At 42.7% G+C, this 27,741-nt stretch overlaps 1 protein-coding gene across 1 annotated transcript; it reads left to right on the top strand.

Moving 5' to 3' along the window:
• Positions 1–409: 409 nt before the first annotated feature.
• Positions 410–27,718, top strand: LOC114558253 (PDZ domain-containing protein 4). Its single transcript, XM_028582089.1, has 8 exons — positions 410–488; positions 744–835; positions 19,087–19,397; positions 20,055–20,142; positions 20,236–20,334; positions 20,421–20,483; positions 20,840–20,941; positions 24,406–27,718. Exons 1-8 carry the CDS (start codon positions 410–412, stop codon positions 26,446–26,448), a joined length of 2,877 nt encoding a protein of 958 aa, XP_028437890.1. The 3' UTR covers positions 26,449–27,718.
• The last annotated feature ends 23 nt before the right edge of the window (positions 27,719–27,741 follow it).

The raw sequence follows: 27,741 nt of genomic DNA, 5'->3' as shown, positions 1-27,741 counted from the left end.
TGTGGGGGGAAATAAAGAAGAGATTGAGGAGAGAATATAAAAAAAAATGTGAGAAGGGCGGGGTGGCTTGTGAGTGAATAGGTGGCCTGTTTTGGGTGAAGGCAGAGGAGAGAGAAGAGACAGTGAGGGGGAGATGCAAACCAACCCCTCACTGTTTTTGTACACAAATGGGCCGATAATTCAGTCCCTATTTTAACAGCTAAATATATACATTTAAAAATCCCTGTGTATACACTTTTTCTTCCACTAAACAAACTGACAGTATTCCTTCTGGCTTCAAGCATTCCTGACCCATGTATCACTCATCACTTGCCATGTTTGACACGTTGCAGCAGGGTATGGGCGTGTTGCTTCCTGGTGGTGCTGGTGCCTGTACACTGCTATTGACATGCGTTTCTGTTTACCCAACATGCACAGCAACCCACAGGCTCAGCCACTTCCAGCGGGGAGTGTTGTGGCTGTCGCTCCTGCCATCACTCTGGTGAAGGGTTGAGCCACTACAACGCAATTACACATTCATTTCACCCACACAGCCAGCCAGCCAGTGAGACTCCCCTCCCCCCTCAGGCTCCCCATCTCCTCCCTGCTTTGCTCTGCTCTTTCTTATCCCCCCCTCATATTTCTCCGCCAGCCCAACCACCATCTCCATCTCTACCTGATATGTCTCAAATGCCTCCCTTACACCTTTAACCCTAACTTCTCTCTTTCATTTTACCCCTCTTTCACACTCTCTTCCACATCAGTGGCGGGGTTCAGAGAAATACACAAAGGACAGAAGCAGAGCTGGAGCGAGAGTGGGGAGGTGGAGGCCAAAGGGGTGAAGATGAGAGACAAGGTAAAGGGAGGAAAAAACAGCATGAAATAGCGTGAAATGTGAGGGGAGGATAAGAGTAAAAAGAGCTGAGTGGGAGGGAGGTAAGGTAAGGGGGGGGGTCGGGGTGAGTGGAGAGACTGGCTAATGGTATATTGATTTGGATGAGCCTGGGGCAAATAAGTAGGAGTATGTGGGAGGAGGAGAGCCACAGCTTGCAGATGTCGTAAAACACCTGGGTGGGATAAGTTTTGTTTATTGTGCTCCTACTGACGGAAAGAGAGGAACATTTTGTAAACATCTTCGACTATCTGAGCAAGGCTTATGCGTGTTTGCACAAAAAAAACATTCACATTTTATTTTTTGTGCACATTTCACATGCACTTGCATCTTAAGAGCAATTCAAAAGAAAGTGTAACTGTTTTTTTATGTTAGAAACATGATAGCTCAGCTGTCCGCCAGAGTTGGACAGACAAGAATAATATCAAAGCTTCTGGCTATAAAAGCAGGCATTTAGACAGCGGACAGCCACTGGGGATCACATTAAGCGAGATCACTAAGGGGGGAGAGGGAGGGATGGGGTGGGGTGGACATTTTCTCTACATAATGCATCAAGGTGTGTGTGTATGTGTCCACGCACATGTGTCCTTGTAGGCACGTCTGTGAAAGATGTTGATATTGATCATTAAATACATTGCTGGGGGAATGATATAGTCTATCGATCTGAAGCGTCAGTGGAGATAAAGCATCATGGTAGGAAAACTGCTTGGAAATAACCTGGAATCAGGGGAAACAGGGGCGTTTTACAGCCAGCAGGATTACAGATTTAAAATCTGATATAATATATTAGTTCAATGGGAATTTCCTGTGTAGTACTGTGGGGGCTGAGCGGGGGGTTGGAGTGAGGTGTAGGGGATGAAGACTTTATATTGTAGTTTGTACATTAGCACTCAAATTAATTAGGCACTATCACTAAGCCTTCCTCCTCCCCTATGGTACCGTGGTAATCACCTTTCCCTTTGGAAAATTCGACGCCCACTGCTCTTGTTTTGTGTATTCCTTTGTTTCTGTAAACCTGCTGCTTCACCTCTCCTTCTCCACCCAACTTTCTCTCATGCTCTCTCATTTTCTCCATTTGCTCATCTTTTTCTTTCTTCTTATTGCAAAAATGCCACAAGCAGCTCCCAGCAGGATCCTTATTAAGGTTGTCCTGTAGCCAATTACATGCTCTGAAATATCTTTGGTCTCAGTCTGCCTCACATTTACTCCTTCTTTACAGGTGAGATGGTGTTGGTCAAAGCCAATCCCTTGCCTCCCTCCCTCCTTTACCCCTCACATCCCCTTTGCTTTCCCCTTCTCCTCTTTCCGCCCCATCCCTGCTCTGTGTTAAGTGTGCTGTGACACAGCAGCAGAGCGAGACGAGAATTGGGAATAGAGGATATAGAGTTGTGATGAGTGAAGATTTGAGAACAGTGATGGTTTGACATTAGGGAATAACGCCCCTCGCCCCATCTCCCTGACTGCCATGAAAAGCCATTAATTTGGATATACATGTTCCACATGCCAGTCAGCCTCTTATGATAGACAGATAATTCAATTCTTTATACGCATAAAAACTCTCAAGTGTGTCTGCTTGTTTCTGTCTTTCTTCTCTCCCCTTTCATTAAAAATAATCTGTGCTATTTACATGGATATTTATATGGTGTTACATCTCCCTTTAAATCATAATGCTCAAATTCAAAATCTCCACTGCATGGCTTCTACATTCTTACATTAGTTAGCTAAGCCTGATTTATTTCTGAATTGTCCCCGAGCCCCTGAGATCAAGATCTTTTTTTCTTCTTGCAATAGAGACCCCCCGAACAAAACATCACAGCAATTAGACTCAGTTGCACAAAGAAAATCATCACACCAACACAGACACACTAATTAAAACAATGACAACAATGATTAAAAATATCAGTAAGCAGACCTTTAAAGTCCTTCAGAGGACTGTATGTGACTTCAATTTGTTTTGTAGTTCATTCAAGCAGTAAGGTACAAACTGTAGTGCTGGAAACCAGTTGAATTTGTACAAGGAACCTTTAAAGCTATTCTGTGATCTGAAGTCATTTTTCAGTCAGTTTACTTTGATTATAGTTATCAATGTAGCTATTGCTAGTAGTGAATTGAATGGCAGTGTGGTAAATGGTTTAGTGTATAGTGGCACTGGCAGCAGCATGAGCATACAGAAAATATCCAAAGTAGCAGTGACTTGTATAATGTGTTTTCTGTTTTGAAGGCAGAAATCAACTTTGTCCCTCTGTAAGAATCCAATTTGAATTCTTTGTTTTAGAGTGAGGTGTTGTCATGGACAATCTGCTATCAAATTCCTAACTAATTCTAATGCTGTACTCTATCTACAAGATAAACATTGAGGGGATGGATTTGAGTAGGAACACCAAATATTTGTCTTTTTAAAGATAAGAACAAACTTTAAATTAATAAAAGAGGACTAGAGGTTAAATGCAGACAGTAATATACAGAGAATGCCTAGTTTGAGGCAAAGAACATGGTACACAATATAGCATTGTCAGCATAAACATGAACATTGTTGCAGTGTTGAATTGAAAAATAAATATTTTTATGTATATAATGAATAGCAGGGGGCCTAATATTGATCCTTGTGGGACACCTTTATCAACCATTTGGTGACTTTAATTTGAAACCAACAGTTTGAAAGCAACCAAAATTTACAAATATATTGGGGATAACTAGCAACAATGACTCAGTTAGCAGCACAATGTCTGCTCTCATGTATTCCCTCAAACTCTGTTGACTTCTGCCTTGAGTCTATTTCCTGAGCTAGTTAATTAACAAGTCCATACTTCTGCTGACCAAAGTTTCCTCCACTCAACTACGATAAGACACAGTTACCAACCGTAGAGCATCCTCTCCCCTCAGCCCACACACTGGCTTACCCTTTCTTCCATTCTTTCATTTATCCATCTCTTCACAGTCTATCTAAGTCGCCATCTCAGTGCCGCTTTAAGGTGGCTGTCCCGCATCATTTTCCTCTTTGAAATAGCTTTCACGGTGACTTCTCCAGAATGTGAATGAAGCTGCTGCTGAGGGTTCATTCTCCACTGTCAGTGTCAATCATAACCCTTACTATAATATGGCAATCACGTCACGTGAAGAGATGCAAGCATGCACACACACATAATTTATATGCATAACTAAAACAAAATATGGTTATTGCATAGCTGTATTATGTACTGGCAGTCTTTTCCTCAGAGCAGTAAATAAATAATGAGAACACTGTTAAAATTCTGCCAGTATTGCTGCTATCAGCCCTGTGCCTCCCTGCTCTGCCTCTCTCTAAAGAAAAGGGAGGCCTCTCTTGAAAGAAAGAGTCTGCTTTTCCTTTAAAATGTTTTTATTCCTTTTGCTTTAAACTCCCCAATGTTCATCCATCTCTCCAGCTCCTTTACCTCTCCTTTTCCATTTTTACTCATCATGAAAAACTTAGCTCTTGCTACTTCTCTTTTTCTTTTACTCATGTATACATAACATTTTTTACGAGACAGAAGCTCACAATTTTTCTCTTATCACTTTGGCGATGCATAACTTGCAGAACGTGACACATTGTCTCGTGGAATACTACAGAAAGACGTGAATGTCTTTCAGCTTTTGCTCTGTGTATTTGTGTTTATTACTCATGTAGAGTTGAGATCCGTGGAGGTATACTAGGTAAAAGGTAGAGTTTAGTGGAGAAATAGAAGAGTGTCATCCTCCAGGCTACCTGCCCTTTAATCAGATAGGAGAGAAAGAAGTGCAAGAATCAGTAGTGGATAATGTGAGATGACAGGCACTAGTATTTAAGCCGGAAACAGATCATGACATGAGGTGTACAAGGCAGATCTGTCCGTTTTAATGTGATGATCTCTACTTTTTCCTGTCTTGTTGAAAGGGCAGTTGATATTTCAGAGTATTTCCACATAACACACTGACCTTTTGTGCAGACATATTGGGGCTGAGTGATGCAACAGATAACAAGAAAATAGAGATATCTGCTTGTGTGTGTGAGTGTGTGTGTGTGTGTGTTTTGTGTCTATATGGGGTGCATCCAGTATTAGTGGCTCTGCAGCATTCTGAGGGCTAAAATATGTGTCAGCCTGTTGAACTAACAGCCAACATGAATTTCAAACAGCAAATATCGCAAGACAGGATGTTAAAAATGTGTGTATGAGAGAGAGAGAGAGGAAGAGAGCAGCAGATAAACACATAATAAGTGACATGGCACTGCACGCTTAGAAGTTGTTCTTTATGTCTTGGCAGCTGATGAATGACTCTCTGATGTAGCAGAGAGAGAGTCCCAAGCACACAAAAATGGAAAAATAGGAAACTGACAGGTGGAAAACGTATTCCCATAGAAAGGTCAACCCTGAGTGTGGTTGTGTACTGTAAATAAAATTATTTTAGCGTGTTTGTATCACTGACTCTAATCCTTTCTGCCTTGTGGGCTGTCTCCCATCTCGAGCCCTGAGCTGGCAGTGGCACTGCAGTAAATGTGCCCGTAAAGGCTTTTTTAAATTGAAAATTGAAAATAGCGAGTGGTGCTATGATTGTGTGTAGTTTCACTGGGAGAACAGCAGAGAGGAATTGTCCTCACAATAAAATATCTCCCAGGCTGGGCAGATATCTCCCTTCCCCCCTTCCCCTCCTCCTCTTCCTCAGCAGGTCATTCTGATTACTGCAGAAAACCGTTGTTCCAACCCATCTCAGCTTCTTCGCTGATCTCCCACACAGTCATTTGCATTTTTTTCTCTTGGCACTCTTCCATATCTTTCAATTTATACAGTCACACCTGTTATTCACTTGTTTTTCCCCCCAGTGTTTCTTTTCCCTCCTTCTTTGTGGCAGCGCAGAACCTCATCTAAATGCACAGCCAGTCACTAGCTCTCTACCTGCTTTGGGCATTTTTTTTTTTTTTTTATGATTAATTCTTTATTATTTTTATATTTTTGAACACACAACATACAGAACAAACAAATACAATTGAACAGGAACCACAACCCTCACCCACCCCTAGTCGCTCTCTTCTAATTCTTGTGGTGTTGAGGTCACCAGGACCGATACCGGTGCTGCTACGTTTCTTCGTAGGTCTATAGTCGATGACTTGGCTTTGTTAATCCTTGCTGTAGAGAGCTCAAGCATAACTATGTTGCTTTGGGCATTTTCTACTGGTTTGAAAAAGTGCAATAATTGTTTTCTTTCTAATACAGTCTCAAAACAACTCAAGGTGACACATAATTGCTTACATGCCATGAGATGAATGAACCTATTCCCTGCTTGTCAGTGTGTCTTAATAGTGCAGGGCATGCATACTTTGATATTTCATTCACTTTTATGTAGCTTTTGGTGGTTATCTTTTGCTGTCCTGCTGTAACAGTATGCATAGGCTTTCCAGGGCTTGCTCTCTTGCCTGCAAACAAGTAGAGAGAGGCAGGGGAGAGAAGGGAGTAAGGAGGAGGGAGAGGGTAGCAAATGAGGTGTGGGTAAAAATTATGGGGGACTAGGAAAGAGAGCAGTGGCCCAGCCCTGGTAGGGATGGAGAGAGAGAGAGAGACAGAGAGAGAGAGAGAGAGAGAGAGAGAGAGAGAGAGAGAGAGAGAGAGAGAGAGAAATTATACAGTGTAAAATCCATGCGAATTCAGCTTTAGTTGTAGTGCAGCATCCAGATCAGCAGGCTCCTTCACCGCTGGGGAACAACCGCCTTTTGTGTTCCCCCCGCTGCAGTGGGGGAGTGCATTTACCGTCGCGCCCAAGGGGAGAAGCCTAGAAGTATCCTCCAATCAGCCGTTAGTGATTTCTCTCATCTTGTGGGGCTGCTGATGGTGATTTATCACTGACCTGAGACAAGCGCTGCACACTGCTTTAACACCCCAACCACCTGGAATACTCCACTATGTTTTTGTTTTTATTTCTTTTCTTAAACACAAATACCCTCCTGTGGATATTTCAAATAGAATGACCAGAGGACAAAAGGAGGATTAAAATGGACTTACTGACTGCCATTCTTGAATTTCCTTTTTCTTCCTACTGCAGACTGAAGATGGACTAACTTTTATGGGTGCATTTGTGCCACATGAGAACATCCTTTCATACTGAATGCTTTGATAGAAGAATATAGGCATTTTTTTCTGAATTATTTGTAATATTTCATATCGGATTTTATTCTGAAAGCATGGCAGGCAGGGGACGATTGTAGACACTCCACTGCAATAATCATGTAGGACTGATAATCAGGTACATAGAGGTATATAGGGATGGACAAGAGATGGAGATGGAGAGAGGGGATGACAGTTGGAGCACACCTGCCTGCTGAACATGTCTGACACCTCGCTGTAGCTCGATTAGCGCCTGCTCTCCAGACTATCAGGTTGTCTTTTCCCCAAGTTATCGTGCTTTCCACTGAGTGGAGATTGCTTCCCAGTGTGCTCGTGTGTACGAGTATATAACCGTAAGTGAGTGAGTGAGTGTGGTTTGTGCTAGGAGCCAGAGTTTGGGATTACATTGCCTCTGGAAAGGATACAGGTGTAGTGGAGCCTTGAATGAGGATTAGCAGCTCTAACACCTTGTCGCTGGCAGCACACAGGGCGATGGACCTTTCAGACAAGACTCTTAAGTCTCACTGGAGGGTTAAAGATAAAGGTTTAACCAACGTGACGAGACTCCGAGGGCAAGGACGGCGACTGGAAGACAGTTGAGAAAGTTATATTGAGATTTTGTTACATTTCTAATTCAGGCACCTTGACTGAGGCTAATCTTAAAGCGAGTGGGAGTTCCATATTAATAGACTGAGGACAATTATAGCAACTGATCAAGGACGATTAAACTAGTCAAGAATGAGAGAATGTGTATATCCACAGACTGGTAAAAAAAAAAAAAAACTGCCTAAATGAATAAAATCATTGGATATGTAAAAGACAAACATCTATGGTACTTGTGATAAACAATCTTGATTTCCCCAATAACCCAGCAAGCACAAAATCCAATTGATCCATGAGTTGGTTTGATATTGATTTCTCTACACAGTCAGGATAGAGTCTTGTCTGATCTCTGCTTGAAAGGTCACTAATTTAATTATAATCTGTCATTCGCTCTCACCCTAGAGAGTAGTCGGTGCTGAGTATGCTGTAGCGTACAGAATCAATGGTCTAATATTTGCCATCATATCTGACAACAGACCAGAGAACCTGCTGCAGTCTACTTCAACAATCTCACAGTTTCGGCATGTGTTGTTTTAGTTTCTTGTGTTATTTAGAAAGGCAGTATGATAAATGCTCTGTGTTCTGCTGACAGTTCTAGAAAATTTGGCAGCTTGTGTGCTTGTAGTTGAAAGAAGCGTCTGTTGTTGCCTGTCTTGATGCGTGTGCAGGTGTGCATGTTTTTTGGGCTTCTATCCCTGGCGTACAGCTTATCTTAGCTGCACAGCAAAGGCTCAAAGATCCTGGCTCATTGTGTAATACGCATCACTCAACTTGCTTCACTTAAAAGTTAAATTAGGAAATACCTTTAACAATGCATTGATCCTGAAGTGGAGGACGAGAGCAGGGCAGTCCTGACTGGGCTTTCAGGAGGAGAAGTTATCTCAGCAGCCACACTCAGCAATCCTTCAGCGATCAGGGAAAGCAGAGCAGGTGGGAAACTCGCTGTGGGAGTGACGAGAAGAAGAAAAAAAAAACAGGACTGAGGCAAGTTCTTTGATAGCTGTATTGTTTGTATGTACATTGTTCAAAGAGCATTGCTGAAAGTGTGCTGTTTGGAGGGAAAAAACTGAGGAACAGAGTGGGGGAGTTTAGTGAGAGTTCTGCTGGGAAAACCTGCTCTATACTGCAGACTTCAACACTGAAGAAAAAACCATGCAGGGTACTGCATGTATACTGCATGATCACCTTTGAAAAGTCACTGGATCAGCATTGATTTGTCTGAAACAACTGCTTAATCTTATTAAATGACACAAGCACAAAAGCAGCAGGACTCTTAAAAACATCTTTTCTCTACATCCAAGATTACAAGTGAAACTGGATGATCCACAACAAGCACATGAACTTAAACAAGCAACCTTTTTGCCTGCGATGGAGACAGAAACAAACACATGTTCTTGCAGCTCTGAAACTATCTCCACATTTGAATTTCCTCTGGATTATAACACTTGAATTGTGAACAAGAAGAGGAGAACGGTGACACAGCCAAACAAACTGTCTATCTGTCCCCGGCAGGGATGTGTTGTGTGTTACTCTGAGGAGGAGTAGTGTAGTATACCACAAGCCTGCGAATGAGGGTGGGGCTCTCCTACTGCCACAGACAAAGACTTTGATAAAGAGAGTCCTGGTGTGAGAACTGGTAAAGTGGGCAGTTTTGGACCAGCACAGTCCGGCACCGTGTCAAAAGTCACAATGGGGTGTAACATGTGCGTGGTTCAAAAGCCTGAGGAACAATACAAGGTCATGTTCCAGGTGAGGCCCTTTCTTCCCTCTCTCTTTCTGCCTTGTTTTCATTTAATTTTCTTTTTTCAATTCTTCAGACAAAAGCATCCCTCTGTGTGTCCTTAAAGTTTTCATTGTTATTCTGTCTTAAGTTGGCCCTTTCTTTTTGCAACGCGGATGATGAGTGACAATCAAAACAGCACTGTTTTGTCATTGGTCCTCCATCTGCAGTAAAAATAAACAGAAGCTCATCATGTTGACAGACTCATTTAACCCAGATAATTAAAATATTAAATTCCTAATAACCAGTTTTGAATCTGAAATAAATTTAGCATATATCAACCAGTTATTTTATTGATGGAAATGTCAAGGATAGCAACATCAGGTAATATATTAATGATTCAAAAATATTAGCACCATAATATCAATTAAATAAAACATAATAATTGCATTACATTTCATTCAGCATTAAAATCAATCAGGTAAATTCAAATAATATAAGCTCCAGCTCATGTAACACATCTTTCCCATTTTTGCTGGACTTGTATGCCTTTTGTGTAGATTTTACATACCTAAATTAACCCAGAAAAAAAGCTGTGTAAATCTCTTGAGCAAGGCTATTTATTTATTAGTCATTTAGTGACCATAATACCGATAATTATGATAATGATACTTGACTGTGATTACAATGATTTCGATCAGAGAGAGCAAAGCTAAATTGCGTTAGATAGAGAGACGCTGGTGTGGGGTGAAGTAGAGTGGTGCAGAGCCACGGAGGCAGCAGGATGAATGGGTTGTTAAAGCTGGGCTAAAGTGTTATGGGAGCAAGGAGGTTGCCACGGTTACAGCCTCAGCACCACCTGCCAACTGGGACCACAGACTATATGTGAGTTCTGGCTGTGCAGTGCCTAAGGAAGCTTCTGCTCAGTGACGATGATACATGCGCTGACCAAAATAAGTCCCATGCTTACTAAGCATGAAGACGCTCAGCACTCACGGGTATGCAGCGCAACACTTTTAGTATCTGTGGCACCAGGAGGATCAGCGGGGTCTCTTTAGCATGTTAGGGTCTGGGCCAGTTAACTGGGCTGCAGCTGGTGCCAGAGGCGATGCCAAGAAAGAGGGGGAAACATGGAGGGAGGCGGAGTCCAAATAGAGCCACGATAATAAGTTTGCCCTTAGAGTAATTGATTTAAGCTCTTCATGAAGCAGGGGGGAATAGAAAAAGGCTTGAGTGACTTCACAAAGCCTCTGGGGTAAAGTACTAGAAGATGAGGGGAGAGGTGGTGTGCAGTCTGGGATGTGATCATAAATTCAGCGCATTCCATAATAAGTGACCATATCTAACCGGGGTCAGCAGTAATGACAGTGACCGCATGCAGGTCAACATCTTTGAAAGTAGTAATCTAATAATTCCACTGATCTGGCAGTGTGAGGTCAACTGTAGCTGCACGTTGTGTCCCTACAGAAGAAACCCTCCCAGCTCTGTCTGACAGAGTATCTGCACGTGGTTTCCAGACGGGCGTGGCGATGAGTGGAGCGGGAGAGATGGCAGGAGATATGTTGTATGATTTGGAGCGTGCAGAGCAGTTGTCATGCAAATGTTTTGTGTGGATGGTGCTTGTGTAAGTAGAGCAGATATTGTGAGGTGTTGGGAGCAGCAGGTCTACATATATTGTGGTGTGGTGAGCCTAAGTTAGGTAATCCTAACCCTGGGAGCAGAGGAACAAACTCAGATGGAGTACTGAACCAGAGCCACAGCCTTCGGCTTTCAGAGGCTGACTAGCACATTGCAATGAGAATATATTCAATGAAACACAGAGGTCTGCTAAAAAAATGTAAAAATCAAACAATCCAAAATACTAAAAAGCAGCCAAACAGACTGCATGCTGTTTTTTGTTCTCCATTTAATTCAATCTCATTGATTACATGTAATGATTACAAACATGCAGATGGCTGATTAATCCAAAGATCATGCCAAGCAAAAGATGGTAGGTATACTGTGTCCAATCATAAAAAAACATCATAAAAGAGGAAACGTAATTACATTTCCCCGCACACTTCATTGCGTTTCCCTTCAGAGGTTTTCAGCTTTGAGCTGTTTTCCTTAACTAACATGTATAATTACACCTTCAAATTAGATGCAGTTACTGAGTAACTGTCTTAAGACAATCAATACAGCATTAAACAGCTTACAGGCAGGAAAACCAGGCTGTGAAATTTGACTTTATCAAAACACTTGCTTCTCTTGCCAAAGGAATAAAACCCATGCATTATACATTGGGACTCTGTTACACATACGCTGCGCAGTGGTGGTTGGTACACACCCTATGGCATGTTTCTGATCAATTCAGCCTCCTATAGCCCGGACTATATTGTAACACACACACACACACACACACACACACACACACACACACACACACACACACACACACACACACACACACACACATTCAGCCACTCCCTTCCTTTTCTCTCTTCCATCACTGTAAAGCGGGAGGCTGTTTCCATGGCAACCAGCATCATTAAACAAACAATGTGCCCAAATGTGCTTTTATTCACAATGACACAGAGAAACATGCTGACAGCCACAAGAGGCAAACGGATGACAATCAATACATACCCAATGACCAGCTGACAAAAGCTGGAGCTGAGTAAGTGCACGGCTGCGTTCACGCCCACGTGCACGTGTGTGAATGACAGGGATACTCACACATGGACATGCATACTGGAGGTGGACAAAATAAAAGGCACACCTGACAATATAATGTGACGAGAGCACCATAAACTAGTGTCTCATCAAACACATTATACCGTTAGATTAAATTGTTAGATTACATTATATTGACATGTCATGTCATATTGTCCCCCCTCCAGTATTTGACATTAACACTGTCACTGCACTTTTGACAAATATTGTTTTCTCCCAATTCCATTACATTACAATACATGTCATTTAGCTGACGCTTTTATTAAAAGCTACTTACAATTAAGTGCTTTCAACTCTGAAGGTTCAAACTCCAGACAACAAGTAGTAAGTGCAAGTACATTAGCTTTAAATAAGCAAAACTACAAAGAGGCATTTGAAAGTGCAGCTTCAAGCAAGTTTTTTTTATGTTTTTTATGTTTATCCGAGGTGTAGTCGGAAGAGATGTGTTTTTAGCCTTCGGCGGAAGATGTGTAGGCTTTCGGCCATCCTGATGTCGATAGGGAGCTCCGTCAGTAACTTTACTTTAACACCCCATATTTAGCATCTATCAGCAGTCAATAAACTAAAAAATATAAAATATAATAAATCATTTATAACACATAATGGGGTTAATAGCAGATAAGGACCTGTTGACATGTTTGTTAATGTATAATATTTTCAACAATTATAACTTCACCTATGAAGAAATTGTATATGTAATAACGGGTTATATATTATATTGCCATTAATTATATGTTTATCCACCAGCATCAAGTTAGGGAGGCTGTAGGAGGAGTTAAAGTTGTTGACAACTGCATCAATAAACTCTTAACAAATACATTTTATCTGATTAATTATAGTGTATTATGAACCATTTATTACATTTGTGTATATTCTGCTGACAGAACTGTTGTCTGTGTAATTTAAAAATGATGCAAATGGTGCTGCAACAAAACTTAGTGCAAGTTAATCACAACACCTGACAGACTGCTCGGTTTTCTCAGGGGAAGGGCAGGCTAGGGTTTCATAATATATACTATGTGTCTGTGAACAAGTGCATGGGTCTGTCGGGTTCCTGCTCTTTCCCTCGCAGACTTCTCGAGCATGTGTCTGACATGGACACGAGACAGAATATGGAGAGGATGTTCCATTTAATAGGACAAGAGTGACAGAAAAAAAGAAAAGGGTGGGGGCGTTATTGTAAGGACATATAGCCTATGATATGTTTTACAGACCTACTTGCTGCGGTTCATCCACCACCATCAAAAAATAAAAAAACATAATTCATCTTTTGTTCTATCTGATGAATGTATTGATAAATTATGTATAGTCATATAGCTCACACTCCCGCTGAGGCTTGTTAGCTCCATCGCAATCATTTTAAAGAATGCTTTAAATCAACATCTTCTCAGTGGTATCAGTATATAATAGGCCTGCTTGTTCATTTAAATTAGCTCAGTGATATCAAACAACAGGGGTTATAGCCGGAGTAGGTCAACTCCGTCTCTAGATTAATTGATTTTGTGAGGAGGTGCCTGGCTCCAGCCTTCAAAGCGTGGAAGATGAGAAAAATCTATTACAGAACAAGTGGAATTCAATATATAAAGGAGGGCGGGGCAGGTATCGGTCAGACAGGAGCTTTTGCATGAACTCTGTGGAAATGCACATCAATCCATGTTTGAGAGTTTCCAAAGGCGCACACTTCAGATTAAGACGTGTGATTGTTTCTGTATTTTTCCACACACTGTGTTTAGGATAACGTGCATTCATGTGGAGTTAGTTGTCCCCTTCTTTTTTTTTCTTTTTATCTCAGCCTGTTGTTCAGCACATGAGATTCATTTGCTCTTTAAAAGGGCTTTCAGATAAAAACTAATTATGCATCAACCACTTAGTAATTTCCCATGAGCTTCCATTGTGTGTGTGTGTGTGTGTGTGTGTGTGTGTGTGTTTACATACAAACCCAGAGCCAGGCTCGCTCACTATTTACATTCACCCGGCAATTCCTGGAAAGCTTGTTTTCTACATTTCTCCGGCATCATTACCCTCACCTACGTTCCTCCTTGCTCCACCCTGCACTCCTTCAGTGTCTCTCTGCCTTTGCTCTCCCTTTCTACACTTTGAACTCTTTGCATTTCTTTCATCTCTCCCCACATCACCCCCATCCCCATCCCCAGCTCTGCAGCCGCCGCTGATACCACCACCGCCCACCCCCTACTGTGAATTGTGCAGACTGTTATTTTTCCTGAATTTCAATTCTACTTTTTTAACACAAATACACAGAATGAGGATGGATTGTGGGGGTGGGTGTGCACCCGAGGTTTCATTATTTGCATTGCTTGCGTCGCTTATAAACAGCAGATGTATGTAACGATCCACTGACCCAGAAATAATAAGAGAACAGAACATGAGGGTGTAATGGATTCTCCATCAAAGCAGGTCTAACACACAACAACCATTACCCTGCATGAAGTAATCTTCAAAGCAATCTCAGCACCTCTCATTGATAATGAATGAGAAGTCCCCCTCTCCCTCTCTCTCTCAGTATTCATACCTGTCACTCATGACCACGGAGCTGTTTTCTAATAGCTTCTTTCTGATCCTGGAGAGCTGGACCGTGTGGTCACGAGCACAGAAACAATAGATACCTCCTGCTGTTTAGAAAGATTGAAAAAGATCATGAGGTGAGAAATAAAAATGCAAATGCAAATTTGCTGAACAATGTTAAAGTGCATTTTCCCTCCAATCTAACATGCAAACCACACCTTTATTACCTTTATTTCCTTTATTACCGATAGGCCATGTAGGGAGGAAACATCTTATTTGTTTTCAAGCGAAGAGGATCATTAAGAGAGACCAAAAAGATTTATGAAGGAACATTAGTGTGAGGAAGGACAAAACGCACACCAGGAGATGGACCGGCTGAAATAGATGGAAATAGAGGAGTGGGAGGAGGGTGAGTTGTCATCTCCAGGGAAGGGACAGAGAAGACAGAACTGCTGAGGCAGCGCAACGTAAGAAAACCAGAGTGTGGAGAAGACAGGAGGGCGAAGAAACAGGAGTGGATATGGGTAGGGTATGGAGGAAGAGAAGAGAACGGGAAAGGAATATGAGCATGAAAACACAATGGCAACGCAGGAAAGATCGACTGGATGGGTGGTGGTAGTAGTAGTAGTAGTAGTAGTGGTGTTGGGAGAGAACCAAAGGGAGCAGGGGCTGAGTGTGGCAAGAACATTTTTGTGCTTGGCTGCACAGGCGAACATTGATTTGACATGCAATTATTGGAAAGGGACAAGAGGCAAGAGAAAGAGAGAGAGAGAGAGAGAGAGAGAGAGAGAGAGAGAGAGAGAGAGAGAGAGAGAGAGAGAGAGAATGAAGCAAGAAAAGATGTAGAGAGCCGCAGACAGCCAAGGTCAGTGACTGAGTGCAGCATGAGTGACACTCTCCAAAGGCTGTCTGGCTCAGTAACTGGCTGCCTACATCATCATGTTGCCGTCTGTCTCGTGTAATGAAATCAGGAGAATGGAATTTATCTTTGTGAGTTTATTTGAAAATGTGTTAATTCAAATGATCCTATTCAAGATTAAACAACAGTCTACAGCCACGCTAGCAGCTCTGTGAGCAGTGCTTTAAACTTAGGGTATACCATGTTCACAATCAAAGTAGTTTAGTTTGTTAACATGCTCACATTTGCAAATGAGCACTAAACACAAAGTACAGCTCAGGCTGTCTTCTCATTTTTCAAGGAAGTCCTGGCCAAGATAAAAACAAGTGATTGTACACAGACAAAAACAACAACAACAGACAGTACTACAATAGCCTATATGTCAAATAGTCATTACCGTTGGCCACATGGAATCTGTGGACGCAGAATTTCCCACAGATTTTCAGCAGATATAAAAAATAAAAATCTGTAGATTTCATTTGGGCCTGGTCATTAGTCATTAGCAAATAATTGAACAATTTACAACTTTGACCTGCTGGTGGCACAGCGGGTGGCACTAGGGTGGCCCCGGGGTTATTACTCCACATGAATGCCTGCGAATGATTTGGTGGCAGTATAGTGTATCTAGTTGATGTTGAGATATTTCACTGGATAAGTGCACATTTTGACCTGCTGGTGGCGCTAGAGGAAAAGCCAGGGGATCACCAAAGTCGTTAGGATTCATCCTCTGGGGACCACGACTGTATACACCAAATTTCATGGCAATTCATCCAGTAGATTTTTTAAATAAATATCTCAGTCTGGATCAAAGCGGTTGACCGTCAGAAAGACAGACTTTGATATGGAGTCCCACCGCTAGCAGCTAAACACCGCTAGAAATACAGAAGCAGGTATGAATGCTGAATGAATCTTCCTTCTCAAGGTTGGTGGGCTGTCCTGCTTGATTTGGCCAGGAATGTTTTGGCTCAGTAACCCTGAAGTCAAATCCCTGTTTTGATTCATAGTCCACATTTATTTTCAATAATCTTTCATTATTAATGGCCCTCTCAGCCGTGGTGGGAGAGAGGGGAGAGGTTTCATACACCACATGATTCAGCCTTCAACAGCCCCAGAGAGTCAGGACCAGTGGTGGAAGAAGTATTCAAGTAAAAGTACTACTAATACTTAAGTAAAAGTACTCTTACCACACTGTAAAAATACTTTGTTACAAGTAAAAGTCCTGCATTGAAAATGTTAAGTAAAAGTATGTAAGTATCATCATCAAAATGTACTAAATGCAGAAAAATCTTCCCATTTTAGGAACTGGAAACGATCCGAACTGTTGTGTGTTTAATTGGTCCAATCATTTCAGCTAGTCTTGTTGGCCGTTATATTGTTGGGTAGTTTAATCTATAATAAAACATCGTATTTAATAAACTACATGTGTTTTGTGTGCAAAAATCTTAATTTGTAAAGTAACTAGTATCTAAAGCTGTCAGATTAATGTAGTGAAGTAAAAGGAACAATATTTCTCTCTGAAATGTAGTGGAGTAGAAGTAGAAAGTGGGACGAAGTACAGTACTTGAGTAAATGTCCTTAGTTGCACCACTGGTCCAGGACACATATTGTGATTTGTGATGCTACTATTATATACTATATGACGACTATTTAAATATGACGACTATTTAAATGTCCACAAATAGAGGGAGAGAGCGCTCTGGAAAGTGCTCTATTTCTCCAAATCAAAATGTTTGAAAGCGTGACATTCCAGCAGAAATTACATTATAATAATTTCTTAGTCAAGCTCACCTTGCTCAAAAAAAAAGAGGGGGAAATTGATTTAGTTTCTCCAGCATATGATTACGTTTTGTTATATATTTGCAGAGTGAAACCATTCACACAAAAGAAAGATAACAGTGTTTTGTACAAGAGTCTTCAGGAGGACCAGAGCACACAAAACTAATGTACTAAAGAAACTCATTTTTAATCTCTGTGACAGTTAACCTGAATATATTTTTTCCACCTCTGCTTCTCTCCTTTATCTCAAGAAGAGCTCGCCATTTCCTAACCCTTCACAGCTATAATTACTTTCTAACTCCACCATGTTCCTGCTTTCTTTCCCTCTCTCCACAGAAGGGTCACATAAACAACATGTTGTGCTCTTTTGACGCGGACGGTCGATTAAAGGTCTCTGTATAAAGCTTCCTGCTTCCTGCTTTTGTGTGATGTGGCGTCGAAACCTTTTAGATACAAACCTGTTTTTTGTGTGTGTGTGTCTGTGTGCCTGAAGGAACACTATCAGCTGTGTGGCAGTTGAAATACACTATATATGTATATGTCTGCTGTAGTGTATATTTCTAGTTCTTTCTTTCTTTCTTTCTTTAGGTGTGTGTGTGTGTGTGTGTGTGTGTGTGTGTGTGTGTGTGTGTGTGTGTGTGTGTGTGTGTGTGTGTGTGTGTGTGTGTGTGTGTTGTGTGTAGCTGTAGTTCCCCCTCCTGGTCTCTGTGTTTTCGTGAGGCAGCGTTATGGACCTTTTTTTTTTTTACAGCAGTCATTTCTGACTTGTCATAGTAGGAAAAGCACAGCTGAAATTGATAACCTTAACTATGGCTCAATTCCATCAAGTGTCACAGTGAGCTATTTCAGTGATTCAGCATCAACAACACCAGGGCCTCTCCTAAGTGGAATGCAGCCATCATTAATGGTTTTGAACACACCTGTGCTTTTCCTATTATGACAGGTCAACGTGTCTGCCGTGAAAAAGGTCTATTATGTCTGCGAACTAACCTTGCCTGGTTGATAAAACTGCTGATGTGGGTCTGTCTATCCTCATGTCTCCCTCCCCTCCTGCAGTGGTGGAAGAAGTATGCTTTTACTCGAGTAAAAGTAGTAATACCACAGTGTTAGAAAGGCCCTGCACACCAATAGCCACCAGCCACACAGGGGTTTTCCCTTGGCTCATTAGGACTGCACTTGATTGTCATCTCCAACACACACCTGAGCAGAGGTTTAATAAGCTAAGGTGATTGAAAACACCTGCGTGGATGTGCAGACAGAGACTTTAATTTGAAAAGTAACTTAAAGGCCCTGAACACCCATACAGGTGTTTTCATTGAACCTGGCTGGATTGGACCTCTTCCCAGGAATCCCACTATGGCCACGCCAAGACCCGCCCTTCAATAGCATTCACACACTACTATTGGTAGTGGGGTTAGGGTTGGACCAGTGCCCTAACCCTAACCATAACAAGATAAATGTAAAAAGTTGTAAAAAAAAAAAAAGATTTCGCTCTGAAATGTAGTGAAGTAGAAGTATAAAGTACAGCACAAAATTGAATTACTCAAATACAGTACAAGTACCTCAAAATTGTACTTAAGTACAGTACTTGTGTAGATGTACTTTCCATCACTGCCTTGCTGTTATTCATGTCAGCATCTATGTAGTTTATCTTTTCACTATCTACAACTCAGTTTGCTGCCTATTTTCCAAATCTTTGTCTGTTTCTTGTTCCTCTGTGTTCTATGTAGAAGAAAAAAAAGATTTAGAAAATCACTAATTTTACACCTGGTTTCTTTTATCTTTATCCCTGCACCAATCCTTCTTCAATTCTATTTGGCCCTCTTCTCTTTTTCTCTCCCTCTTCTCCTCCTGCTCCTCCACCATTTGATCTTGACTATGTGTTTTCCAGGTGAATGGAAAGGATCTGTCCTGCCTTTCCGGGGATCCCACCCTGGACATACGGGACCCCGTGCTGTCCAACATACTGAGGCGGGGGGCCCGCAGACGCGCAGGCCTAGCGGGAGCCCCTGGAGGGTTAGTGCCAGTGACCATGGGCATGGCCGACTGTGTAGACAGCTGCACCCAAACAGACATCAGCTTCCAGCATATGTTGACTCTGGGCAAGAGCAGCCAGCATCCCTGTGGAGCTCCACCCCCCCCCGACCCTCCACCGTCGCCTCCACTGCCGCCGTTACTGGAGCCATATCTACTCAATGAACTGTGAGTGCGAGTAGTATAATAGGCCTCTGCTGTATGTCCAACTGTCAGACCAGAGCTCATCTGCCGTCTTGGTTCTAGTCCAGGGGTCTTCAACATTTTTTAAGCCAAGGACCCTTTAACTGAAAGAAAGACAGATCAGGGACCCCCCTACTACATATATTGTATAAAATGAAGTTGCATATTAATCTGGTCCTACAATAACTTTTATTAAAGCATTTATAGATACCTTTTTTTGCATAGAATACAAAGCTATTCAAATAGCCTAATAATTGTTGGCATGATTTTATAAATCATGTTTTAATGTTAACCCTTAAATGTAAAACAAATGTGAAACAGTCAATCCTTTGGGATGAACTCTATCTGTGGATGGCTACCTTAGTGACTACATTCCTATAGGCCAGTAAGCCTACCATCAGTGGATTTATATTTGCTAATAATATGTTGGAATCAGGTTAAGACTTTTTAATTTTTGAAAAAACCTTCAAAAAATAACAATAATTTGGAGGCCCCCCTGGATTGACTTGGAGGACCCCCTGGGGGGTCCCGGACCCCCTGTTGAAGATCCTTGTTCTAGTCCATGCCATTCTGTTCACACATGTGAAGTTTGAAGCTACCCCAGTTATTGAAATATGATGTCCTGAATATTATCATCCTCAGCTTTATAGAGCCTGTATACTACGACCCCACTGACTACTTTGATATCACTCATCATGAAGTGGACAGGCAGGATGAGCTGGAATATGAGGTGAGAGCCATTTAGCTAATCAAACTCTGGTACAGAAAGCTGCCTTCGCTCTTCTCTCTCTGACGTCCTCAAACTTTTCTCTAACTGCTTCAGGAGGTGGAGTTGTATAAGTCTCGTCAGCAGGATAAACTCGGGCTGACAGTGTGTTACAGAACCGATGAGGAGGAGGACCTGGGAATATATGTAGGAGAGGTTAGTGTTGGGAAATGAAATGTTCAATATATCTTTCCCATTTCTTTCCACTCCTAAACAAATCCTTCTTTTTTTCTCCCCCCAAGGTGAACCCAAACAGTATCGCTGCAATAGACGGACGCATTCGCAAGGGAGACAGAATACTGCAGGTACAGGTTTCCTAAACGGTATACTGGGGGTCTGTATTCCTTTATATGATGTTATCAATACTGCAGGGTTGCATGACACCAAAGTCTTAAATACCCCCTGGTCCACAGTAGAGCTGGAGTCCTTTTTAATCCAGCCTTATTCACATATTAAAGGAAATTGCTAATAGTGCAGCATTTTTTCTTAATGCTATCATAATGAATATTGAATATCATTGCTTCTGCTATTAAGCTAAAGAGAGATTTCTTTCCTGACTATTTCTTAAATTGAGTAATTTCATTGAATCTAGCCTTGGTGGAAAGGCTCTTTTGTTATCTGGCATTAGCTCAATTTGGTTCTCCTCTTTTTTCTCTCTTAGATAAATGGAGTGGACATCCAGGACAGAGAGGAGGCAGTAGCTATTCTCACCAGAGAGGACAGCACTAATGTCTCTCTGCTCCTTGCACGACCTGAAATAGAGGTGAGGAAATTGGATATGCAGTCTTGGGGGAGTGCGCTGCAAGGCTCAGTCTGAATACTGACCTAAAAAGAAAGGTAACACTTTACTTGAAGGTATCTACATAAGAGTGACATGACACTGTCATGAACACATGACACAGTCATGACACAGTCATGACACATGAACCCTAACCCTAACCATAACTTGTCATGACAAAAACCGAATGACACTTACTAAAAGCAGCGTTATGTCATAAACGTTTATGACTTGTTTATAATGTGTATGACACGTTCATAACGGTGTCATGTCACTCTTAGGTAGATACCTTCAAGTAAAGTGTAACCAAAAGAAATAAGTTTACATGCCTGGGTATATGAAGGTAGGGCTGGGCGACATGGAGAAAATCAAATATCACGATATTTTCGACCAAATACCTCGATATCAATACCGCAACGATATTGTAGTGTTGACTATTGGTGCTTTCACAAAATATTTACACAATGAGATTTTTGATAAATAACCATCAGTAATGTGGATATAAAGACTAAGTTGGTAAAGACAAATAATAGAACAGTTACAACAGTCAGGTAAGTTCAGAAAATGACATCACTTTACTGTAATGTAGCCTTTAAAACCAGGAAAAGACAACACTTATGCCATATTACGATATTACAATATCCAAAATCTAAGACGATATCTAGTCTCATATCACGATATCGATATAATATCCATATATTGCCCAGCTCTATATGAAGGTAGTGCTCCATGTAAACATAAAACTATGAGATTCAGAAGAGAGAGAAAAGAAGCTGAGGACACAAGAAAGAGCTTTGTTCTATCCTGCAAGCTGTACGGAGGCAGAAAAGCGAAGAGGTGCAAAAACACGATGAGTACACAGATTGTGTGAAGAGAGAGGCAAAGACAAATCGTGCTTGTACTCTCGGTGCTAATGTGGCCCCCGCTTTGCTTCCCTTCAAGGTTACTCTTCTAGCAGATATGAGGACATTGTAGCACACACCGGATGCCCCTCAATAACACACCTCTGCCAAATGGCTCGTAAAAACACAACTTGACACATGTCGACACAACCAAATGGATTTTCACTGCATACCACTGTAAAACAAACGAGCTGCAAGCTAGAGACAGTATCTGCGAGAATACGAAAATCTGTATGCTTGCTGCATTTGTGCAGAAGGAGCTAAAGGGCAGATTTAAAAGGCACTCATTAAAATGGTCAAATGGTGCTCTCTCTCTCTCTCACACACACACACACACACACACACACACACACACACACCTCTCCTCTGTTTAAACATCCTTGTATTCAGAGAGATGAGCATGAGTATTACCTGTGAAAGGCTGACAAGATTTATATTGCGAAGGCATGGTCCTACATTAAGATTCAAGTGAGCGAGGGCTGCACGGAGAGGGAAATGCACAAGCAGAGGTAAAAGCTCGATCTGTTGTCTTGAGGGAGAAATGAGAGAAGTGAAGGGGCTGTCGAAGAATAAGAATGAAGATAATCAATACTTTGGTCTGTAGTCTGCATGCAACTCACATTCAAATCAAACCAATTAGCCAAGATCAACTGTGCTCCAAAGAGGTAACTGTTTACTTATACAAGCACATGTATTCACTTTATATTTGATCAGCTTTTGAGACAGATGCCAATCAAAACAGCAGAGTAAACAGCTCAGAAACAACAACAGTTCTTATGAAATATTAAGTATTATTCATCTCTAAAGATCAAATCACTTTGGATGGACATTCATCATCTAATACTGAATACTTAACTATGAAAAATCGGTTTCCTTCGTAGCTCATGTTTAGATGTAGTCTAGACATGAGCTATGAGTGTTTGTTTTTCTCTATAGACAAATGACTCAATGGAAACCAAATGCAGCAGCAGAGTAATGAAATGTTAAAATCTCACACAGTACCGGCTCCATCTAGTTGACAGAAAGAAGCACTACTCAAATGTGCTGCACTCAACATCAAAGCTGCTATAATATATACATATGTTCACGCAATGACTCAAATGACTGGGCTTAATGTGAAAGGGGGTCACTGGTTGTGATGAAGATGTATCAGTTCCCCTATCTATAAGGCATTTTAGTGTTTAGTTAATTGTTTGTTTTTTATTTTCTGGCAAGCAACTTTACAGTTTTGGATCACTCTCACCTCTCTCACTGTGATTTCTGGGCTCTGAAAACCCACGGTGCACTACCAGCTGAGCACCAAACAGCAGACACAGTTAGCAACTAGCTGGTGAACATAGCGGAGCATTTCTCCACCAAAGAGACAGATATTTCTCTCAGGAGTTGCAAAACAGAGCTTAAAGGAGAGTAAAGGCCTTTTTACAGTCGCCGTTCCTGACCTGTCGCGCGACAATGTGACGTTAACATTATGTAGATCTCGCTGGCGCCAGGATTTAACGTGCTCTATTTTTTTTCAGCGGCGCACAACAAAGCAGAAACAGGAAGCATGGACGAGTTCTCTCTTGTAAACTCACTGGGTTAAGTTCTTTTATGGTGAATGAAAGGCTTGATCCGACGAAGTAGGTCATCGAATCGTTGTGCAGACATTCTGAAGTATTCAAAGTGCTTCTCTTCGTCTATCATCCTCATTTGTTTCACGAGGATATTGAACTCACCATATTTATGTCTGGCGTTATTCAAAGGACGAACGTTCCACCTTCTTTTTCTTCGTTTCTTTGCAAGCAGGCTCAAAAGCAGCTGTTCTTCCTCATCCATTGACTCCAATATCATCTTAGCCACTGTTAACATTGACGTCAATGCTGCTGCCAGTTCTGCCATTGTTTACCTTTTTCTTCTTCTTCTGGTCCGTAGAAATACCAAAGTCGGTAGCCTTTTCTCAGTTGCGACACCTCTGTTCAGGAGAAGCCTGCAACCAGTGTCGCGACCACCACGCGCGAGTATAAATCGTTACGGCGCTCCCATGACGTCACACTGTCGCGCGACAAGCTTGCATTCAGCAGGTGGCCATAAACAGGACTCCAAATTAATACTAATATTGCTCCACATCTACAGAATGTGTAAATCGGCAACAGTTTGCTTATAAGTTCACCATATCAACGTAAGGGTGATGATATGTCAATGTTGTGTTTAGCGCTTGTCCCCCCCTGCCCCCAAGTGGCCAAACATGTCAATAAATTCAGGTTTATACATGTTTTTTTTAAATGTCTTTAAAAGCTTAAAACATTATTATAATAAATATTAAAGATCCTATCCAGACATGTTTTAAGGTAAGCATGGACATTCATTTATTCTGCACAGTAAAGCTCAAACATCCAAGTAAGCCAACAAGCAAAACCCATTTTTGAGTGAATGGGGCCTTTAAAATTTCAAATGTACAGCATTCTAACACATACTTGTGCTTTCTGTCTCTTCAACAACTTTACACCTCCACTACAATGCCATCAACTAAATTCAACAACCTGTGCCTGACACACCTTCGCCTGTCAGAATGACAACCAGCTTGACCCAGACGAGTTGGAGTTGGAGCCACTGGACAACGCTGTTCATCTGTCCAGCAGCCACAGAGTGTGGAACGGCACCTCCGTTCTGGGTGCTGGACCAGGCAGTGTTGCTGGCGGGGGTGTACTAGGCAGCAATGGCCGCTCCATGAACAGGGATTCACCTGATTTGCTCCAGACGGTGCTGAGCAACAGCCAGGAGCTGGACAGCGGGGTGGGCCGTACAGATGAAAGCACACGCTACGAGGAGTCTTCGGAACATGACCTTCTGGGAGACGACCACACCAGTGCCTCCAATACCAACGCCACCAACACGCCTGGCAGCATGCGCAAGTTTCTGTCCGGCCGAGGGGACACTCCGCCCTTGCTGCACTCCCAGGACCTCCAGTTCAGCACGGACTCTCTCTTAGGGCTGGACTGTGTTTATGGAGGAGGGCTGGAACAGGTGGAGCGACTGGAGAGGGCCTACGCGGCCGATCCTGTGAGGATGATGATGATGCCTGGGCTGACCGAGGAGGAGTGTGAGAGGTACAAAGAGCTCCTGGAAATCAAGTGCTACTATGAGAGGAACAGTAATGCTCTGATGCTGCTGGAAGGTCAGGGGCCGGCAGAAGAGGAAGGCGGCGTCTCACTGGATGTGAACAGGAACGAGAGCTTGACGCAGCATGAGATGGCCCTTCTGGAAGAAGAACTGCGCCACTTGGAGTTCAAGTGTCGCAACATCCTGAGGGCACAGAAGATGCAGCAGCTGAGGGAGCGTTGTCTGAAGGCTTGGCCTCTCGAGGAGAAGAATGGAGCGAGTGCAGGGGCTGGAGCAGGAGCTGGACGCTTAGACATCAGCGGCACTTTGGTCAGTGAGGACTCCTGTCACCACGCTTTGTCAGACATCAACGAGCTCCCAGAAAGGGAGCGCTCAGATAAGGACAGCACGAGTGCCTACAACACTGGAGGGGAAAGTTGCAGGAGCACCCCTGTGGTCAATGAACAGTATCCTTCACCTTCTTCGCAGAGCCAGGAGGGAGGAGAACCCCTTCTCCCAGCAGGTATGCAGCTACCGACCTCCACTAGACAGAGAGAGAGAGGGACCAGGGCCGAAAGAGGGGACAGGACCCAAGCAAACCTCAACCAGCCCTACTCTCCCCACAGTCACAGGAGACGAGCCGAGGCGAAGACATCCAGCCCCGGGGCTAAGGTTAGGTCCCTGTCCCGGGACAGAGGAACCAGGCGGGGCTCAGACGGAGAGGTGAGACGTAACCCCAAAGCCAATGGGACAGGTGAGAGGACCGGGGGATACAGTGCGGACAACAGCCCTTACCTGTCCCGCCGTCAGACTGACACAAAGCCGCCTCAGCACTACCTGAGCTGCATGCAGCTGAGGTCTCCCTCCACCTCTGAGCGGCTTGGTGGACTCAGAGATGCTGCCAGAGAGGGCAGCATGGAGACTTGGGGCGACGCCAGCCCAATGAGCTTGGGTAGCACATGTAAAGATGTCGCCCAAGCCCCAGGAGCTGTACCTATGTCCCCTCCATTGCCGCCTGCCTCCCCTCGTATGGAGTGGAAGGTGAAGATCCGCAGCGATGGCTCTCGCTACGTGGCCAAGCGGCCTGTGAGGGATCGCCTCCTGAAGGCACGCGCCATGAAGATCAGAGAGGAGCGCAGCGGCATGACAACGGATGATGATGCTGTGAGCGAAATGAAGATGGGCCGTTACTGGAGCAAAGAGGAGCGCAAGCAGCAGCTGCTGAAGGCCCGAGAGCAGCGGCGGCGCCGGGAGTTCATGATGCAGAGCCGTCTCGACTGTTTGAGAGAGCGGGAGCGGGAGCAGGGTGGCAGCGGCGGAGGACAGCAGGCGACCACGCAGCAGCAGGAACCAACCTCCATCCTGGAGCTGTGCCACCGGAGGAGCATGAAGAAGCGGAGTCGCAGAATCCTGGACAACTGGATCACCATACAAGAGCTACTGGCCCATGGGACCAGGTCTGCTGATGGGAAGAAAGTATATAACCCCCTGCTGTCCGTCACCACAGTCTGAGATAAGATGGGAAGCAGAGAGTTGGGGGTCAATGCACAAGATTAAAAAAAAATAACATGATGAATGGCATTTTTGAAAATACAATTCAGAGGGTCCATTTAGAAATGCATCACCACTAGAGATCTGTCTTCTTCTTCTTACATAAAGAAGGGACAGCATGGAACCACCTGCTGTTTAACCATTAGAGGACTGGTGCACAATAGGAATCTTTGCAGGCCTCTACATTTTTATAAAGGACAAAAGAAGTAGGGCTAAGAACCATGCAGCTCTGAAAATATTATGAGAAAAAGCCACTTCTGTGCCATAAAACTGTATATTTAGTGTCCATAACAGACTTTTGTTGAAGGGAATTTTCAAAAATTGTGTGCCAGTTAATGTAGTGACATTTTTTTTGTTGCATTCTTGTCGTGTTCATGTACAAATGCTCCTTTGTTTTGATACAGGAAATGCAACATCATTGTCAGACCACAGACGCTTTTTTTTTTATAACGAGGAGCTGAGCGGTGCCTTCCTTTCAGGCAGACTTGACTGTATAGCACAATACAAAAAGGCTGAACTACCGTAGCTGAGAAGTTAAACACTAAAGCACAGAGCCAGTGATGGGCGTAATGTTTTATGAAGGACACGTTGTGCATTTTGTCGTATAAAAGCACAGCAACCATCTGACGTGGTTTCATTCAGAAAGGCATCGCTTGCCATTTAAATCCATATCAAATAAGATTTTCTCTGTTTGCCATATCAAAATTGCAAAATACTTTTTCTGGACCAAGTTTTGGCCAGTATGCAATATAATTTATTTCAATGTTGACTGTGAACAAGGCTATTTCATTGCAAATGAAGATTCTTCTTAGCTACAAAAGAATCCCTGTTAATTTCTATTCATTTCCTGTCAGATGTCATTCCCAAACTTGATTCAGAGGTTTTCACTTGTTTATTATGTGCTCTCAGAACTAGCCTCTGGACAATTATCCAGCTCAAGTACCTATAATGACACAACAGGTTGTTTATAAAACCTTGTGAATAAAAGCAGATTCTTCCTTTGGCTTACATGCATGTTTGATATTGAGGCATAAATGTCCTGTGTCCTGTGTCCGCCCCCCCCCAACCCATTTACTTTACGACTAAAAGCCTTTAACATACTGTAATTGTGGATGTGTCTATGAACTTGCTTAACACTCTAGCATAGTTAAAGAAAACATGGTGTACTTGTTCAGTATTGTGATGTCTGTTCGGTGTCTGTCATTTTACAGTAAAAGCTTTTCTAAATAAATGCTGTGATCATGACATTTGTTT

The sequence above is a fragment of the Perca flavescens genome, chromosome 7, assembly GCF_004354835.1.
Source record: "Perca flavescens isolate YP-PL-M2 chromosome 7, PFLA_1.0, whole genome shotgun sequence".
NCBI lineage: Eukaryota > Metazoa > Chordata > Actinopteri > Perciformes > Percidae > Perca > Perca flavescens.
The sequence above is the reverse complement of the archived record's forward strand: the minus strand, read 5'-3'. Positions and strand labels throughout refer to the sequence as shown.